The sequence below is a fragment of the Lolium rigidum genome, chromosome 7 (assembly GCF_022539505.1).
Source record: "Lolium rigidum isolate FL_2022 chromosome 7, APGP_CSIRO_Lrig_0.1, whole genome shotgun sequence".
NCBI lineage: Eukaryota > Viridiplantae > Streptophyta > Magnoliopsida > Poales > Poaceae > Lolium > Lolium rigidum.
Window position 1 is genome coordinate 106,038,914 of NC_061514.1, and position 19,881 is coordinate 106,058,794.

The 19,881-nt window shown below is 44.3% G+C and overlaps 1 protein-coding gene and 1 long non-coding RNA gene across 2 annotated transcripts; both read right to left on the reverse strand.

Moving 5' to 3' along the window:
* Window positions 1–10,265: 10,265 nt before the first annotated feature.
* LOC124679276 lies at window positions 10,266–13,467 on the reverse strand. Its single transcript, XR_006994899.1, has 7 exons — window positions 12,808–13,467; window positions 12,587–12,630; window positions 12,443–12,504; window positions 12,100–12,334; window positions 10,977–11,059; window positions 10,597–10,716; window positions 10,266–10,301 (listed from the first exon to the last, which is right to left on the reverse strand). It is a non-coding gene; the product is annotated as an uncharacterized LOC124679276 (long non-coding RNA).
* Window positions 13,468–17,131: 3,664 nt separating this feature from the next.
* On the reverse strand, window positions 17,132–19,707 carry LOC124674753 (uncharacterized protein ycf20-like). Its single transcript, XM_047210806.1, has 2 exons — window positions 19,643–19,707; window positions 17,132–17,795 (listed from the first exon to the last, which is right to left on the reverse strand). The coding sequence occupies exon 2, from the start codon at window positions 17,775–17,777 to the stop codon at window positions 17,310–17,312; it is 468 nt and encodes a 155-aa protein (XP_047066762.1). The 5' UTR covers window positions 17,778–17,795; window positions 19,643–19,707; the 3' UTR covers window positions 17,132–17,309.
* Window positions 19,708–19,881: the final 174 nt, after the last annotated feature.

Consider the following 19,881-nt stretch of genomic DNA (forward strand, 5'->3'; position numbering starts at 1 on the left):
GAGAGAAGAAGTAGGGGCCATAGGGCGGAGAGTCCTCGGGACGGTGGTACGTGATTTACCCAGCTTCGGAACACCTGCACGATGGCAAAGCCTACTGCTACCTGTCTGGAATTATCTGGGCGCTTTCGCGTTGTTACAATAAGTTGTGGTTGTGCCTCTAGGGCTCCCGGGATCCGGCTTATAAAGGCACACGGATCTAGGGTTTACATGGAGAGTCCTAGCCAGAATACAAGTTGCCTAACTACGGTACAATGTCTTGCCGTGTACGTCAAGGATCCGCCTTCCATCTGTGTCGTGCAGGATCCGGATACTTCATGGCCTTTCACGGATCCGGCCTCCTTCGTAGGTCGGTTGGGATCCGGCTTCATGCTCCTGGGCTGGACTTCATCCTTCAGGATCTACAACAACTGGGCCGCCCGATGGGCCACATGCCACATCACCAACTATGGGCCACCCGGGCTCGCCGGATCTAGGCACTGTCGTTGATATACCCATAAAGTATACCCACAACAGTAACCATATATTATATTACACAATGAGAATACATATATGGTCACCACACAAGACAAATATACAAGTCCAACACTTTACACAAGGAAACTCACAAGATGTAAAATTACAATTCCACCCTTCCTGCACCATCTAGACGCTCGAGCGGCGCCCACCAGTCTTGTGCCGCGGAGCTTGAGTTTGAGTTTGTTGTTTTCCGGTTTACCTTGGATATGTTTGTGTTGTGGCTTCAAGGGACCTTTTTATTTCTCTTTCAGACTTGATCTCGTTCGATGTATGGTTGTGGTTACTTTATTTATAAAGAAGGGTGAGGAAAACATGTGCCTTGCCAAAATGTCGCCCATCGTCGTCCACCCCCACCATGGTACGGCCGGAAAAAGAGGCGAACATGCGGCACACCTAGATATACGAGAGAAAATATGCTTTTCGAGCCCATGAACCGGGTCGTCATAAGAGATTAGCCCTAGACATCGCCGCACGCTGCAGTCTAAGAAGAGGAAAACCGGCACATGTCCTCGTCCTCCCGCCCAATTGCAAGACGCGCACAATGCCCCCTCCCACACACACACCCGAGAGCGCCGAACGACTACCAGAAGATACGAATCCCACCGTATCTAGAGAACGGCGAGACGACCATGCCACGTATCTCCCAGCGCCACCGAATGGGCGACGTCGATATGGAGGAGAACCAAAGGCAAATTATTTCCATGCGACGTAGTCTCCTCCACATAAGCAACACCCCAAGAAAGCATTTGGCCAAATCTAACTAATGGACAGTGCCAACACTCAGGGGTCCCCGCCCGCTGCTGTCACCGGGGCGACCGATGGAGGAGGCAGGGACCAACGGTTGGTCGATGTGTACGGCACCACACCATGGCGTGCATGATCGTGCCGTGCAGTGGCATATCCGTTGTGTTGTGCATTGTGCGTGCAATGGCTTCTTGTGGACCAAGCGATGATGGGTGACTGGTGGGTGCCAATGTATAAGGCACCACATCCTCATACGTTCCAATCGAGCTCGCATACACCTCCACCATGTCCACGGGCGATTATTCGCCGTCGTATTTGGAGATGTGAAGGGGAATGTGTACTTGTGCAAGGAATCTGCAAAAGCCCCATGGGTGGCCAATCTTTTCTGATTCATGCTCGCGTGTATTATGGGTACACACTCGGTGACACTAGTAGAAAACATGTCTTTTGTCCAGCACCCTTGAGAGCTATGTCCGCGAATCTTTTTGATATTTTGTTTCAGTACCATGCTTGATTATTAGTTTGATTGAACTATTTTTTTGTAAAGTGTTTGAAGCAGGAACCCGGGAATAACTTATGTGGATACTACGTATGTGAGTTCATTCGCGAAATGACCTGTCACAGGGACCTGGACGAGGCTATACAAGCCATTCCTGTACGTGAACAATATTTCACAATTAATCTTATTTTATTACCATGAATTGTATTAAGTTCCATTCATATATATTGATCTCCTTTTTTAATTTAGATGGAACGCATGCGGGACTCTCTCCTAACGGAGGATCGCATACGAGCAATTCAAGAGAAACTTGCGGGATTCTTTTTTAGCGAGGTCATAGCTCGAACTGGAGAATACCATCGGGAGTTCTTATTTGATCGACGTTAGGCATATATGAGATAGATATAGTAAAGAGGTTCGACTTTATATTGTAAACATGCATTACGTGTACTGTATTTCATGACGATGTCTATATGTTTATGACGATGTTTGTGGTTTCTTGAATGATGTATGCATTGCAGAATTGAATGAATAACATAAAACCCCGAAACTCTGCTGCGGCAGAGAAACGGCCAGTTTCTCTGCCACGCTGATCCACCCTAAACCTCTGCCGCGGCAGAGAAACGACCATTTTCTCTGCCGTGGCAGAGACCCTCTAATCCCGGTTCGTCTCACGAACCGAGACCAAAGGTCCTCCACCATGAGCCCCCTGGGCGTGGGTTGAGTCTTTAGTCCCGACTGTTTAGACCCGGTTGAAAAACCGGCACTGAAGGCCCTTATGGATCGGGACTGAAGGCTGTTTTCTACTAGTGTGGTTCTATTTACATTTTAGCACACATAGCAAATGAATCCTGCAATAACGCAAAAGACGAACCTTCTGATTTCTGAATACCGACTTTTTCATACATACACAATACTGTAGTTTAGACAGATTTATTGATAGAAGTTGGACAAAGAATGTTATAATATAGCAAACAGAGCTTGGCTCTGGTGGTTAGGTCCCTTGTGGTGGAACCAGCCCACCCAGGTTCAAGTCCTAGACTTGACATGGGTGTTTGCATTTACCTGGATTTATTCCAGGATTTAACCGGCGCTATGCTTTCGGTGGTAGGTGACGTGCTCCGTCAACAGCGAGGCGCCAGTGGTGACTTTGTCAACCTCAAGATATGCCGGCTCAGTCCCTCGGAGGTGCTCATAGGGGTAGGGTGTGCGTGCGTGCGTTCATAGGGGTGTTTGTACGTGCGTGTTTGTGAGCGTCTGCGTTGTACTGTGTTCTCAAAAAAAAAAAGAATGTTATAATATTAGGCAATTTTTGAATGAGTTTAATTTCCGATAATAACAACACGTATGCACTAGCAGATTTAATCATATACATAAAAACTAAGCACATCTGACATATCTGAATATGCCAATATGGAATATGTAGTAGTGCAAGGAAAGAGAAGTGACTCGTATATATCGTGGGAAGGTCGATCCTCATCGTAGCTTTGTTGTTGAGGTTGACCATGGTCGCCAAATCTGAAGAGGTCAGAGAGGAAGAAATAACCCAATGATTAAGAACTCGGGCATAGTCGAGGTCGTCGAATTCGAAGAGGCTAACGAGGAAGAAATAAGCCGGCCATGAAGAACTCGGACATAGTCGATGCCACCGGATCCAAAGAGGCCAGTGAGGAAGAACTAAGCAGGCGATGATAAACTCGGACATAGTCGAGGTCGTCGAATCCGAAGAGATCGGTGAGGAAGAAGTAAGCTGGCGCTAAAAACTCGTACATAGTCTAGGTCGCCGAATCCGAAGAGGTCAGTGAGGAAGAAGTAAGCCGGCGATATAAACTCGAACATTGTCTTGGTCGCTGAATCCAAAGTTTTCAGTGAGGAAGAAGTAAGCCAATCAAACCATCACGCGAGACACGCGTTGAACGTGCATTGAACGTGCACACGAATGCTGGCACGTACCAGCCTGGGAGTTGAATTCTAATGTATTGTGGATGTGAGTGTTCTCTTAACCATATATCCATAAACTGATCGAAGTTAACACAAACATCTCCCTGTTGAGGGGAACGCCATATTCCACCGAAAAAAATATTTCTTATTTATGAGACATCAAACCTATGGTTTAAATTACAGTGTATTGTGGGTGTCACTATTCTTCTAACCATATATCCAGAGGTTGGTTCTTAAGCACCTTCCCGAGCAAGCCAAAAATCTTTCCTTTGTAAAAGATAATATAGAAAAAAAAAACTGCTTACGAACAAAGCAAAACAAAGTCTCCTGCTTCTGCTTTGACGGCGACTCGTCAAGGTCCGGTGCTGCCACTACAGTCTACCACCTCGTCCTTTTGTACCAATCACCGTACGAATCGAAATCTACCAACTCCAGTCCAAACTAATCCTGTGTCGACCGAGCGAGCATATTTGGGTTTGTCCCTTCACTCCCGGCTCCCATACGCGAACGCGATAGATACGTCGGTCTCGCTGAGGACGAGCGATGACACGAGACCGTTGTGCAATGTCAGTGATATCAGCCGCACCGTCCAATAAGGACATCTCCAGCGTCGCGCCGTAAATCAGTGTCCGTGGCAACGGTGGACGCGAGAAAAACTTTTTTTGTCCGTGTGTCCGTTTGCGATTGGGGATGCCTCTAGCGGCCTAATGCATTTCCGCGTCAGCATGAATTATGAAGTTTGAAAACAACAAAATAAAGAGTTTCAACGAAGTTATAGTTATTACATCCAAATTTTAAAAAGTCTACATGAAAATAAGATGGTATCCCTCTAGGCATGGTCTTCATGGCCAACCAATGCCCACTGATGCTCAATCAGATCCATCTGCAGTCGTTTGCACACGTTCTCGTCAGTGACTTCTACATTCATATGCAGATAGTTCTCTCAAGATAAATCGCCAGGGAGTGGCGCAACCAGCTCACCTTGGAATTCCCAGTGGTTCTCATTGTGGCCATCAGGACGCTCGTTCTCAACGATCATGTTGTGCATGATCACGCAGCATGTCATCACCTCATGCATGGTCTTCAACGGCCATGTTCTTGCCGGGTGACGAACAATTGCCCACCGAGCTTGGAGCATACCAAATCCGCGCTCCACATCTTTCCTGCAAGCCTCTTGCATCTTGGCAAACTTCCTCGTCTTCTCGGAGTTTGGATTACAGACAATCTTCACCAGTGTGGCCCAGTCAGGGTAGATGCCATCAACAAGATAATATGGCTTGTCATATTCATTTCCATTGACCTCATAGCTCACCCGGGGAGCTTTGCCTTGCATGAGCCTGTTAAAAACCGGTGATCGATGCAACACATTAATGTCATTGTTGAAACCGGCCATGCCAAAGAATGAATGCCAAATCCATAGAGTTTGAGATATGACAACTTCAAGAATAACAGTCCGTCCCTCCGCATGCCCGTTGTACTGGCCTACGCCATCCAAATGGACAGTTTTTCCACTCCCAGTGCATGCAATCTATGCTGCCAATCATTTCTGGAAATCCTCTAGACTCGTTGATAGACAAGAGCCGCCTTGTATCCTCAACAGTTGGCTCCCTACAGTAATGTTGTCCGAATATGGCAATCACGGCTCGACAAAACCTGTACATGGCCTCAAGGCAGGTGCTCTCACCCATTCGAAGATACTCATCGAATATATCAACAGTCATTCCATATAAGAGCATGCGAATACAGTTGGCTCGTTGATAGACAAGAGCCGCCTTGTATCCTCAACAGTTGGCTCCCTACAGTAATGTTGTCCGAATATGGCAATCACGGCTCGACAAAACCTGTACATGGCCTCAAGGCAGGTGCTCTCACCCATTCGAAGATACTCATCGAATATATCAACAGTCATTCCATATAAGAGCATGCGAATAGCCGCGGAGCATTTTTGGTAGGAGGTGAAGCCTGGCGCACATGTTGCATCGGGCCTGCATTGGAAGCAGGGGTCGTAGTGTCTGACGCCCCGGAGAATGACCATAAACAACTCCCTTGACATCCTGTATCGCCACCGGAACATTTTTTCCTTGAACACCGGATCGGTGAGGTGGAAGTAGTCCTTGTGGAGCCGGAGCTGCCCTTCCATTCTATTGCGCGACAGGTTTTTTGAGCGGCCCTTGATAGAGCCCCGGTGCATCGGTACCTCATTTGAAGCGAACTCGTGGATCATGGAGGCCGTAGAGTTGCCAATGTCTTCGTCGACTGATCGGACTCCTCGTCGGAAGAGGAGTCAACGACCTCCGCACGGAACTTCTCCAGCATCTGCCACATGTCGATCTGCGTGGGTACGAACTGCGAATCAATGGCCGCGCACAATAGCGCCGAAAACAGGAGAAGAAACCTACCGGCGCAATTGACCGAACAGGTCGTGTGCGACGCGGAAGGGCGCCGCAACCGGCAACGTTTGGCCTCAAAACAGCCGGCAGGTACGCGCCGGAGCCAATCCCGAGTACGATCATGCTCTCCCGCACGGCGAGAACCGAGCCGGACGGCGAGTACTGCGGCGCTACGGCGGGACGGCGGCGGGTGGAGTTTGGGTGGTGGCGTCGCACTAGGGCAGCAAAGAAGGGAAAAAGAAGCAAATCGAAGCGGTCGATTTCGCTGTCCCTGACTTGCGGGACCGGGTAGGAAAAGGAGGATGCTCGCCGCGACCGCAGAGCGCAGCGGAGACGTAAACCTGGCGCATACTAGGGCCAAGTTTGAGTCGCCGCGGACGGCCCGATCACTTTGCGTCGACCCGCTGGAGGAGGACCCATACGCATTTTCGGTCACGGCGGACGCAACGATCGCTCAGCGTCCGTTTGCGTCTTCCCATTGGAGATGCCCTAAGACGGGTGACGCTGTGACACGAGTGTGCAGGCGACAAACTAAGCTTAATAATTTGTTTACCCCCAAAGCAAAAGCTGAGCGGCGCCGGCGGTGTGCTCCAGGCGCGCGGCGCCTTTTGTACCGCGCCGGATAGGTCGTTCCCTTTGGCTCTACCTAGCCGCTCGGTCAGGTCGACCGCCGTCTTGATTTGCGAGCTCTTTGGTGAACCGTTGCTCTCTAGCTGGTACGTAGATTAGGACGAACACCGTGGGTAGCTACTGCACCCTGCATGTTATGCTACCGGCGGAAAGTGATGCTAGAATGCGTATTGTAAGTTGTAGAGGGAGTACGTGTAATTGTGTAAATGTGTTCGGAATTTGAATTTGTTCAGCTGAACGAACAGCCACACACGGTAACGTCAATTTTGTTGCCGATGACCGTCCAAAACCCTCACCGTCATTATGCTCACCGTACGTGTATATGTCGATGGCCACATGCTGTGTGCCGATGGAGCAGTTGTCGATATGGCTATATGGCGAGGGGCGGCTCCGTCGACATATTGCTCTTGTGCCCCTTCCCGGCTATTTCTCAAATGCTTCATTTTTTGGCATGCCAATCACATGCACACACCACACCCCGCCCCGCCCACTACAAGTAGTAGGAAACGCCCCGTTGCATTTTCTCTCGGCATGCTTAAACCGTTCAGCAACCGAAAGACGGCTAAGACTAATGAAGCACCAGCACTTAACCTGGCGCCGTCAAAGTAATATTACCACGTAGACGTAGTAGTGCTACTAGTACGATACGAACCTTCCCCTCCGCAGCCTCATCTTGCGAAGCAAGTTGTTCCCGCTGTTGCAGTTGCTTGGTGACCAAGGCCATGCATCATGCATGAGGATTCATCTCGGGAGTCAAACTATACTCCTAGATCTCGCCAAGCGTACGTACGTACGATTAGCTTCGTTCCAGCATTATGTGGAAAATATTCGACAGGAGTACTACTAGGAGAACAGGTTAAACTATGCGTAACTAAATAGAGGCACAGCGCTTCTAGAAGGAATGACAGACGATCAGAGAGCTGACCAAAAATCCATCAATTGTAATCTAATGTTATCTCGACATGAAATCTCCGAGCAGTCCAGCGCAGCAGATGATGCCTGACGACAGACCTGCGCGTGCGTATGGCAAATGAAAAAATAGTAATAAACTCGAGCTGGCGACGTCACGGCGTGCATCATCTCCCTCGGTTGAGAATTCTGACAGGAACATTGTATGCGTAGCAACCTGGTAAATGGAGGCTGAGCTAGCTGGTTTCGTTTTCATTTGCATGTCTTTCATGGGGGACTTGGTGCACATTGACAATACTGCTCCGTCCAATTTTAGCTTTTTAAAAATTTCAAAGCCTCACTCATTTATGTTTTCAAAAATTGCGGCATTAAATATGTAGATAGATATGTTCATGAGAAGTGTATGAAAAAAGTTCCGGAAAAAATACTTTAAAATTTTGGAAAATACGAAAAACCAAATTTCTGATAAAAGGATATACTACAGTAATACTATTTTACTTCCATTTGCTGTCAGAAATTTGTCTTTTTTATATTGTTTAAAATACAGAGTATTTATAACGGGACTTCTTTGCATACATCCCACCTGTATATGTCTATCTATATATTTAATGCCATAATTTTGTGAGACTTAGAAACGTGAGATTTTAATTTTTAAAAAATCTAAAAGTGAGGAGAGCATTGGTGCCCATATGTCAAAGACACTTTCCAATTTTTGATTCATTTATATTGTTGTTTACTGAACTGCTCTTTTTTGTAGTTGGATTAATTATTAGTGGATGTTCCGTTGGATGACATCATTAACAACTTTTTTATGCTTTTTTTAACTGAGAATGGAGACAAACTGAAGTATTGCCTTGCCAGGCACTAAAATACTATGGTATTGATATACCACCTCTGTTTCAAGAAATAATGTGCCCTCGTTTTACGTATTTTTTGTTTCACTAAGAATTACTTTAAATAGATAAAGATTGTGTGTATGAAATTAGTATCATTAAAAAGTGTTTTTCAATATGAATCCAACAATACTAATAACATAAAATATAATCAAGATTTTATTGCTCAATTTTTATGGTCAAAATTCACCTTGAAAAACGCGTAGGCCTTATTCTTTAAAACGGAGGTAGTACTTCAGTTCTTAAAAACTTTATTGCCAAACTAGGGCTAACCTTTTTTTTATCACTTCTGTATTGGTGGAAATGGAGTGGCCTTCCATTGCTTTTCTCCCTTCTGATATCGGCTCTGGGTCTCGGGGGACACTGTCATTTTACTTGTCAAACTCAGATCATGGAGTTGAGTTCGTAATTGCGGTGACACGCATAGAATGCATCAAGGACCTGAATTAACCGCTCACCTCACCTCACACATGATTTGAGCAGGCTGCTCCGGCAAGAATAACCGTTGGGATCTAGAGTTAGGAGGTGCTCATAGAGGTAGAGTATGCGTGCGTATATAGGGGTGAGTGTGTCCACGTATGTGTTAGCGTTTTTAAATGTACTGTCTTTTGCAACAAAAAAAAGTCTAGAGGTGCAACAAACCTTGTCAGCCACATATGGATCATTTGATGTGATGTGACTCTGACTGGCTGACGCCGATCCAGTTAATTTGTTGGCAGGCAGAGAGGCGCAAGCTCAAATCAACGTCACAACGATGCACACCGATTAACCAAATCTTGTCCCCCAGAAAAGAGCGGGAAATCCGGGCGTGTCATTTCCACCGGGATCGTCTCATTTCAACTCGACAGAATCATTTCGGACGTGTTCCTTCTTTCACGCATTTTTTTGTGGCAAAGCTTTCCTTCACACTCGGAAAAGAATAGCACTCGTTCAGTTACCTTACCTGACAGTGGACGGGAGCTGGATCAAATGGATCGTGGAACTGTGGTGGGCTTTGGGCGCGCGCGCGAGCGAGGTTACTGTTGTGCGTGGGCTGGCGGCCCGGTCACCTGTGTGACAGACATGATGACGATAGGGCGGCACTCAAGGCTTTCTTCAGAGAATGTGTGCTTTTTTTTTCACCAGGATATCATAGGTTGTCTACTAATCTGGCACCCCGCATCCGCATCACTGCATCAGTATAACAGACTAGATTTAGATGTGCGCCTTGGCGCACGACCCCGTGGATTTCACATCTTGTATAACAACAGTAAAAATCAGGTGGAAAAATGATAATATATGTAAATTTGATACCCAGTTGAAAGTCATTATCTTGTGAAGTAAAAAATATAAGAAAACGTGGAGTGCAAAAGAACAGACACATGAATAAGGCATGGCGTTCCAGAACGAAGTACAGATGAGGACCACCATAGTGTGCATCCAGGCCAATTAGCTAACAACGTGAAGATAAAATAGAAAGTAAGCAATAGACACAGCAGAACAAAAACACAATAGAAGATAGAGGAAACGAACTGACACTTGAGTATCACAACGAAATCCCTAGACAACGACAACTCAATTTATCATAGGTCGATGGCAACACACCGCTGAGCGTCGACCTAAAAAAGAGAACCAGAATGATTAGAACAACAAAAAGGGGAGGGGGATGAAACATATAAGGAAACAGAAAAAAAAACTAAGTAATACCTCACTTACCAGAAGCAAGGTGCTGATCCATCAATTTCCGCGTCCGACGATATTTGGTAGCCTTTTCGGCAGGAACAAAAGGAGTAGAGATCTCTGCAAAGCAAACAGTGCAAGCACATATGAGATAACCATTAAAAAGATATAAAAATAGATAGGAGGACACGGTCCTCTGAAATGGACTGAAGCTGTAATCCTAGTTTGCCATTGATTTTTCTAAGGATTCGATATAATAGTTTCCGGTGTAATTTATTTGTGTGAAATAATCATACTTTATTAGTTGTGGCTGGAAGAATTGTATCTTAGGTGTTAATTGATCTGGCAATCTGCTATGTATCAAAAGCTGGCAGCCAAATGGTATTATAGTGGTGATGGGACAGCTCCTCTCAACCTTCAGCCTGCAGGCATCAGCAGCAATTTGACTCAGCCACTACATAGTCCAATTTGTAGAAGCGCCTGTTCATTTGTAAGGGAGCAAGCATCACATGTACTGATAGCTCCATGGTTGGACCTGTGATTGGGGATTAATTCAGCCACGGTAGCCTCTCAACTATATATTATACTACAAAATTTAAAATAAAATGAAAGGTTGTTTGAAGCTTCAGTAAGAAATATGTCACGTGATCACAGTGGCACATAATTTCAGTCTACTACTCACATGGAAAAGACTAAACAAACTTGATTGCACATGTAAGGATAGATCATGTGATGCCTAATTTAGATGGTAACTATCTCTTGGACATAACCATGGAAGGACCATCAACTGATTACCTTTTCGATAATAGCAGATGTGCATGCCATACCTCAGAAGCTTGAATCGTAGAAATTCTGCAGCTGCAAATTGAATCCTACACCTAAGGAGAACATCAGGTAGCATATTTCAGTTTCTTTACTACCTGATTACATCATAGTTATCTTTCCATGCTTAAAATTTAATAAAGATGGTGCACTATTTAATTATATAAAATCTGGTAGGATCTCTCCTTAAAAAATAAGAATGTTTCCTTGGCATCATCAAATACTCGTAGCGCTAAAAAAGAATTGTTTCATATTAAGTTTCTCAAAAATGCAGAGATATCCATGCAAAATCTTCTGTATGACCTGATAAATGGTTGCCGTACCAAGCTTATTTTTATACGATGTTAGGGGTTGTTGGTGATACAAAAAAAATATCAAAAACAGTGAACTTCTCAAAAGCACGGTTCTCTTGTCAAAGCTATAAAAAAACTATTTTTCAAGAATGCACTTCAAAAACGATATACAACACGCCACATGAAGAATGTGAAGCTTCCTTTTCACAATAAGGGAATGGGTACAGTATTAAGGGAATATACAAGGACATCATAAAAAAGATGCCCCCGCCACAAAAAAAGATGGTCTCGTTTTCAGACTATACTTGAACCAGCTTAGAGATATAAGTACCCAGCATAGAGTTGTATAACGTTCCCAGGTGGCACAACATTAGTGGAATATGTAGAAGTAAAAAAATGTGTATTGGCAATAATGTAGGCTTAATAAATGGCACACCTTGGCCCAAGGTCCTTGAATTTGACTGAAAAGACCAGATAGAAAAAACAACTGGAAATCATTCGCCAGAAGCTACAAAATGTAGATGGATGATATCTGAAAAGGGAAACATGTATTCTTGTACTGCATGAAAGATATTTATTTTTCCCAGAGATATCTATCTGGGGTACATTGAAGTTCAAATGAAAGTGAACCTGTAGGTTTCTGGTAACATGTAATTAGACATTGCATAGCTAATGGGATTGCCTTAAAGAAGTAGTCAAGATGAAAGTAATTCCATCTATTCGAAGGAGTTGGTTGGAGTAAATGTTTTAATTGAATGAAGCAGTAGTGCACTACAACTAAAGGGATAGCTACTTCACCATACCTTAGGAAATTCTATATCGGTGTTGCTATGATTGTTGTCTCTGCCGGTAGCATCACCAACATAGAAATATCTGAAAAAGCATGGCAAGTCTCATAGGAGGAGCCTGTACTATAATCAAATCAAGGGCGAAAAGGTGAGGTATGAGTTCTTCCACCAACATGCTGAACTGACCTAAACCTTTAAGAGGCACGGTGAAATAACCTCAGCCTTCCACGTGTGTAGATCTCCAAGCTAGCTGTGAACAGAGTAAAAGATTTCTACTTATATTCATCAATTCAAAAGGAAAACTTATACAATAGGAAGCTCATGGAGGGCTGATATGTTCTCTAGAAAAAAGTATTACCGTATGCCTAGTCCAGAAAGAAAAATATAGCACGCTTGTAGCTTAATGTGTTTCTACATGCCCTACATTGAAGAAGAATTAGCAATCCATCTTAATTGGCAGAAAGGGTTTCACTTCTGATGATCCGCAACCGTTGGCCCTTACCACACCGCTCCGCATACTTCCTGATTTATGTCTTCTCGTGGGCACTGCAAGGAAACAAAATTAGAGTGCAAAGTTTGAAATAATCACGGCCCGTAGCCCAAATAGCCCCAGGCAATTTCAACAAAACGAAATGTTGCTGACCCCATATGCAAAGCAATGACAGAAAGAGAGGATAATAAATATAAAAGGAGAAGCAAAGAAATTTAAAGAAGCTCGCCTACGTCATTACGATCTGCACTGCTATGTGCCATCCTCCATTGGCTAGTAGAGAATAAGCGGAGGAGGCCAGCAAGTTGCAGAACTGAGGCACGCTCCATGCAAATTAGCATCTGCATCAACCAGAAGGTCTCACACTCATATAGTGAAGGGAAAAAATACTATCGGGAACTACCAGGTAGGAAAAATCAAATATACACACTGATTCAGCTTCCAATCTATCACATCTCAAACGTTCATTTGGAGCTAAATTCAGAGAAAAACTAATATACAGAGTAATTTAATGCAAGACATAATCACAAAACAGCTGGATTAGCTACCGTGCAAAGTGCGCTAATCTCAGATAATACTGCATATACTTTCAGAGGATAAAAACATAGCACATGAAGCTGCAGCATAACCTTCTTGGCACAAAAAAACCCCGACTCTGGTACCTCTTCAATTGCTGACAGTTACATTTGCTTGTATAGACAAATTCTCAACCACCTCAAAAGACAATGGGTGTTAGGAGCTAAATTCAGAGAAAAACTAATATAGAGTAATTCAATGCAAGACAGAATCATAAAACAGCTGGATTAGCTACCAATTTAGATATTATATGATATACATTCAGAAAACCAATCCTGTCTTATCTCTACACTGAAGTAGTGCAATGTGCGCTCACCTCTGATAATACTGCATATACTGCGATATATGATGAATTATTATGTTATGAAAAAGGCTTATTTAGTTTTATAAAAGGCTTATTTTTGTGGAGCGGAGGTAGTATCTCTGCGATATATGATGAATTATTATGTTATGAAAAAGAGCAGAATTAAGGCTATTTCCTTATATGGTTATATCCCAACACAGGAAATCAATCTAAGATTTGGGATGTAACACCCAGAAAGATATAAGTACCTTTTGCACATAGAAATTACAATGCCAAGTAACGTTATGGTGCATGGTAATCATGTACTATGAAAACCTAGACCCAATGAGAAAATAGACAGTACTCTATTCCCTCATACCAAAGTGCTTACACAAAGTAGAAGAATACATTAACCTGGGAGCATGCTTTTGTACATAATGCTCAAAAGCTATTCTTAACGTGAAAATAGGATATCATAGTTCACTACTCTCAAAAGTGAAACATGGCAGGACCGGGTGCACTGAAAAAGAGAGATGCAGATTTCAGATTTTGAACAACAGATAAATTTATTATTTTGGATACCAGAAAAAAACTGCAGAATAATAAAAACAAAGTAATATATGATGATGATTTTTCTCTTTTCATAACCTATTAATTCATCAATCGCATACAAATACTAACTAATTGAGCAAGTGTTCTTAGACCAGCAAAGGATAATTTTGCATCCTTTGATTACTTCATTAAGTATGGAGCAGAAACCATGTATGGACGTATCTATAGCCTTCAGTTACCAATATACTGTACTTTCAACAGATGTGCAAAATAAAAAAAGCCCCAAAAAGAAGAAAACAAATCATGTTTGCATGTGCACTTTTAAATAAATATTCAGTGACGTAGTATCTAAATAGCTGCAGTTTCATGGAAATACAAAAAATACAGAATAATTTTAAAAAGCAGGCAAATCATATGAAAAACCAATCATAAGAAAGATCGCATCTGCTCCTAGCTGAATTATATCAGATCACTTCACTATTGCCTAAAAAAAGCTTCCAGAATTACTTCCTAACTCCGTGAAATAGGTACAAATGATGCTCAGATTCTTCTTTCACATGTTGGTCATGGTAAATGTAATGCATACGGATGGTTAATAAAATTACTCGTGTATTCATGTGGGCTTCTGTGAAAATAAAAAAAGACATATAGAGAAAATGTATGATCAGATGAAATAGATAGCATTCGGTGTCATGGGATGCAGAAACAATGAGAAGTAGAACAAAGAACAAAGCAGCTAGCTGAGCGACCTCCTCCTTGAGAGATATTCATGACGATGGCAAGGGGCGTGTGCTTCCCCTGGCAATGGCGATGATGCGAGAAACTATATTGTCTATGTTTTCAAAAAGAAATGCATTTGTTCAAAGAACCTATTTGAATGTAGTCAAACATAAACATAAGAGTCAACCAGACAACCTACATATAAATAAGGCAGAAACAAGGGAAAAAAGAATCTCATGGGAGAATATACATGAACTCGCATCTAAATATTATGGTCACACTAATGCAGGCTGATCCCTTTGCCTACTGAAGGTAGCATCGATCATGATGTTCAATCTTCAATGCTGAAAACAACAAAGCATGGGAGATATAGCTGGAAGAGTAGTTTTCTGTGAACAAACAAAAAAATCTCCAACTTACACCATGGTTAATTTCAAAAAGGTCCAACCATTACCAGTTTGAACATCAAAATATGGACCCATTCTTCTATTAAACTCAATCATCCTTTAGAATACACCTGCACCAAAAACAGAGGGTGAAATCAAATAGACAACCAAAAAGCAGGAATGCAATATAATTGAAGCAGATATAATTGTGCCTAATAGGACTGATGACATGCATAATTTGGAGGCTCTGTGAATCATGGCACTCAATATCTAATTAAGTTAATACGAACAAAGGCTTACCACAACATACATTTTTTTCCATGGAAATGAGACCAAAATAAGCGATTCAAGCACATAATATCTGCATAACCGCTCCATCTCTAATGCATGAACTGCCAGTGCTGCAGCCATCTTCACAGAGCAGTTTTGCCCTTGGGCATTTACTCAAACACCTTTCGTGCACACCTCCAACATCAAAATAGGTGAGTAAATAAGGAGATGTTGATGGAAGGGGATTTGAAGGCAAGCTAAGAATGGCGATGCACCTGGGGATTGTGCGAGGACGGCGACGAAATCCTCCCCGGCACGCTACTTGGACACCCTGTACAGCGAATCCATGGCAGCCTCTGCCATGTTCGTCATCTTCCTCGCGTGGTCCTCCAGGTCGAGCTTCACCTCCACAGCCATGGCGTCGAGCTCCACCTCCTCAGCCATGGAGCCCTCCCTTCATCTCTCGCTGGCTTCGCTGCTCCATCCAAGAAGGTGACCAGCAAATGGGGTGGTGGAGAAGGGACGGGATCTGATGGGATTTGGGAGAGGGGGCGTGGGGATTAGGTGAGAGGAGCAGCGACGGCACGGAACGCGGCGGAGGACGGTGGATCTGCAGCGGAGCGACGAGGCAGAGGAGATGAAGATGAGAGGACGCGAGGACGAAGTGGAAGAGATGAGGAGAAAGTGAGGACCATGGCCTCTCTGAGGCGACGGCGCGCGTGGGTAGGAGCAGGCGGCCGAGGGGCCTTGCCGACACCGCGCTGTAGCGAGCGCGTACGGCGTCGCCTCCCATCCGCCACGCGCGTACGGCGGTGGAGGAGAAGGACGAAATGAGGATGCGAAATGGCAAAAATGCCCCTGACGGACAAGCAAAACCACAAACTCAGCCACCGCGCGTTACTGTTTGGCTGTACACCCACAGAATCTCACGTACACTCGGTCGCTGACGTTTGGGGCCCGCGGAAAGTAGGCCCACAAATCAGTGGCTGGGCGGGTGTACCACACACGGTGAAAAGGGAGGCTTCGCCTGCTGGTTGTCTCACCCTCTAGTCGTGCTTGACCCAACCAACACTTACCCCATGCGAATGACGAGTGGGCCCGGACAAACATGGGTCCCGAGCGCAGCTGCAGGCGGGTAGACCATGGCCGTTGCATGGCTTGATCAAGGGAGTGCTGCTGTCCAGAATGGATGGCCAAGATCCCCTGTCTAAGAGCTGTTGGCAAGATCCAATGGCTCAGAATCGAGGATCGCTGTGAAGCCCCCTATGGGGGCATCGTTTATACCTTTAGATACGCTGTGCAGAACTTTGGTGGGCCCAGGTCCGAATGATACTTCTTCACAGTTTTGCAACATATCCACGGTTACAAGTTAGAACTTGCACCTTCAGAGTTGCTACCAGAGCAATCTACAGCTCACATAAACTAATGCTAGTATGCAACATTTCAGTACTTTGAAATATCTCTGGCAAATACGGTATGCATCTTGGAACAGTAGACCATAGCTCAAGCAGCAACCCGCTGCATGTAGGTCAAAACAGCATGCCATCCAGTTGGCACTTTTGTACAAGAAATTTGTCTGGATATCAACAGGAAGGTGCAGCCTGCCTGCTGAATGGGCTAATTACAATACCAGCAAAACAAACTCTACTCTAGATTAAATAGCTAGAAATGCTACAGCCTGCCGGCAGAATGGGCTGGAATAATTTCAAAGCAAGCTCTACTTGAGATTAGATAGCCAGAAGTATAGCTTATTTGCTGCATGCTAGAAATCAAATCTGCAGAACACGTTCTATACCAGATATGGGCCAATCTTCACACATTAATACAAGACTAAGGAACAAAGGTATAGATCCTCCTAGCACATCAATTGTTCTTGAGTTCTCTCAGTATCTTTGACCACTTGCTGTGACAGGATAGCACATGAAGCACCAGCAGGAGGTAATACAGCTCAGCTTGCAAGCTTGAAGGCATCGATGAAGAGGCCATATGTGAAACCCATCTTGAAATTGTTGAGGAGCGCGACAGGGAAGGTAACCTTAGGCCGGCTGTAGTAGAACTTGGTCACATACTCGGTCAGGAGGACGCACACAACTGCTGCTATAACATCGTTCACAGCCAAAGCACCAAATGACAGTGAAATTGTCTGCGCGACATAAAAGCCACCCAAGATCGAGATGCCGCCAAAAAGAGCTCTCCTAGACCCGGTTTTGAAATAGTTTCTTGAAAGCTCAGGGATGATCCGGATTATGTCAATAAGTCTTCTGCGGCCATCGTTTCCCTGCAGGGCACGGACCTTGAGAAACTTGTAAGAGGATTTCCGTGTGAAGTTCCTGTAGCTCGGTGAGAGTATCCTTGTCCCCGCATATAACCCGAAGTTGGGAGGACCAATGGCAATAGAACTTGACGCACACGCCATAAGAAACACTGTTACCTCCTGAAGATGAATTTCATTACAAACAAACATGCAATTAGGAATGCTGTTGTTGCTTCGATGACAAAATTTTGCAGGAAACAAATGAATAACTGCTGTGAGGAAGCTTTGTGAAAATGTTACTTTCTCGGAGGAGCAGGACACTTTATCCTGGCTACTAACGGAATCTGGACAATTTTCTACGAAGTCCTTTTATCTTGATTTACAAAGCTTTGGCACTGTCCCACACAAATTCTTGTGGAAAACTAAAATTCCTATGAGGATAAAAACTTTCATATGGTTGGTGCTTAAGAAAAGCATCCTGACAAAAGATGTAGTTACTCATAGGGTGGGTAAATGTGACCTGAAATGTTTATTCCGTGGTAAGAATGAATCTATCAACCATTTGTTGTTCCAATGTCCGTTAGCACGGTACATGTGGAGTGTGGTCAGTTGTAGACTGAGCGTGAGCTGTCAGTTTAGGAATGTTGAGGAATGTTTGTTTGTATGGCTTAAACAATTTTCTGGGAGGAAAAAAATGATGATGCTAGTTGGCGTTGCGGCTGTTATGTGGAGTATTTGGAAAGCCAGAAATCTGGCCTGCTTCCAGCAAACTTGGCCAAGCAACCCATCTGTGGTTCTCTTCCGAGCTTGCTACTGGATTGACTTTTGGAGTAACTTGCAGGTGAAGGAGGGCGTAAGGGCGCAAAGCTACTGGAGCAGGTCGCTGCTGAGGTGTTCAAGGACAGGAGGAGATGGACACCTTGGGTTCCAAGGTTGGAGAACTGAGATATGGTGATAACAACAAAGTTGGAAAGAAAATTAGGGAGAGCTGCTGAAAATTTCCTGGAGAGGTTATCTGGGCAAACAAGATGCTTTGCTGTTTCCTTCAGTGTTTCAACATGTTTTGGAATGTATGGAGAGAGTCCCCTAGGGGGCAGTAGTAGTAGTTTTCACTTCTTCTCTGCCTTTGTTGGATTTTCCTCCTATACCGGCCATTCTAGTTGGCTCAAAAACCTGGTTCCCTGAGATGATGTCTGTGTAAGGTGGAAAACTTTGTAGATGTTGATTTCTTTATTGGAAATCGGGGGAAACCCTTCTTTAAAAAAAAAAAGAATAACTGCAGAAAAGAAGCGAGACCGAGCAGGGTAGGAAGATACCAAGAGAAGGTGAAGGCAAGTAACAGAAGAAACAAAGAACAAGGAATGATAGTGTCACCTACAGGTTATGAAACCGAAGACGCTGATAAAAGAAAAGTACAGAGATCTTAAGCCGTCTCTTACAAGTCTGATATTTCAGACGTACGTTATGCCCTTGAAGACGATACTTGGTACAGCACCGAAAAATTAAGCTATTCCAGCAGCTGAAGATGCTATCGCTAGGAGTTACTAGCTTGATGACAATTGTAGTACAAATAAAAGGGGATCACTTGCAGTGGTTCACACTTCACTGCTGTCAAGCAAAAAATATATTTTTTGGAGATAAACCGCCAAGCATGTTAACATGGATAGTCCTTGGAAAACAGAGGTATGCTACATTGCTACGGTTGGAGTCATGCCACAGTGGCACAATCACTTCAGATGCGACTAATCTCTAGCTGTTCAGCAATGTTGCTCCAGAAACTAAACCTAAAGTACAGTACGCAGACAGAAAGCAATCCGATTTTGGTTCAATAGCATGACATATCGACCAAATCCAGCAATCCACACAATCCCCAATTCGCAGATCTGTCTAGAGGAACTATCACGCACCTGTGTGGCTTCCTAATGAGAGAACAATGAACTTGCAAACACCGAAACCCTTCCTAACACTAGGGTTACCAAATAACAAGGAAAACCATGAAATCTGTCAGGGATGAAGCTCAAACTCACCCGCGCGGCTCCAAATGGCAGCGACGACGCTGCAGGCGAATTGCGTCGAACAGATGGCGCGCGAGCACCAGGTTCTCAGCAAATCGTGCGTCCGAGGACTGGTGGGTTGATGATTCGCTCCCCAGATTGCAATTACGGAGACGTAGCGCTGGATTAGCCCAGGAACGAGAGAGGGCAGGAGGAAATACAGAGGGGGAGACGGCGAGAAGAGCGAGGCTGGACAGAGATCAGATGAGGGA

Coding starts and splice junctions, on each gene's coding strand:
- LOC124674753 (XM_047210806.1), bottom strand. CDS start 17,777: ATGGCGTGTGCGTCAAGTTCTATTGCCATTGGTCCTCCCAACTTCGGG.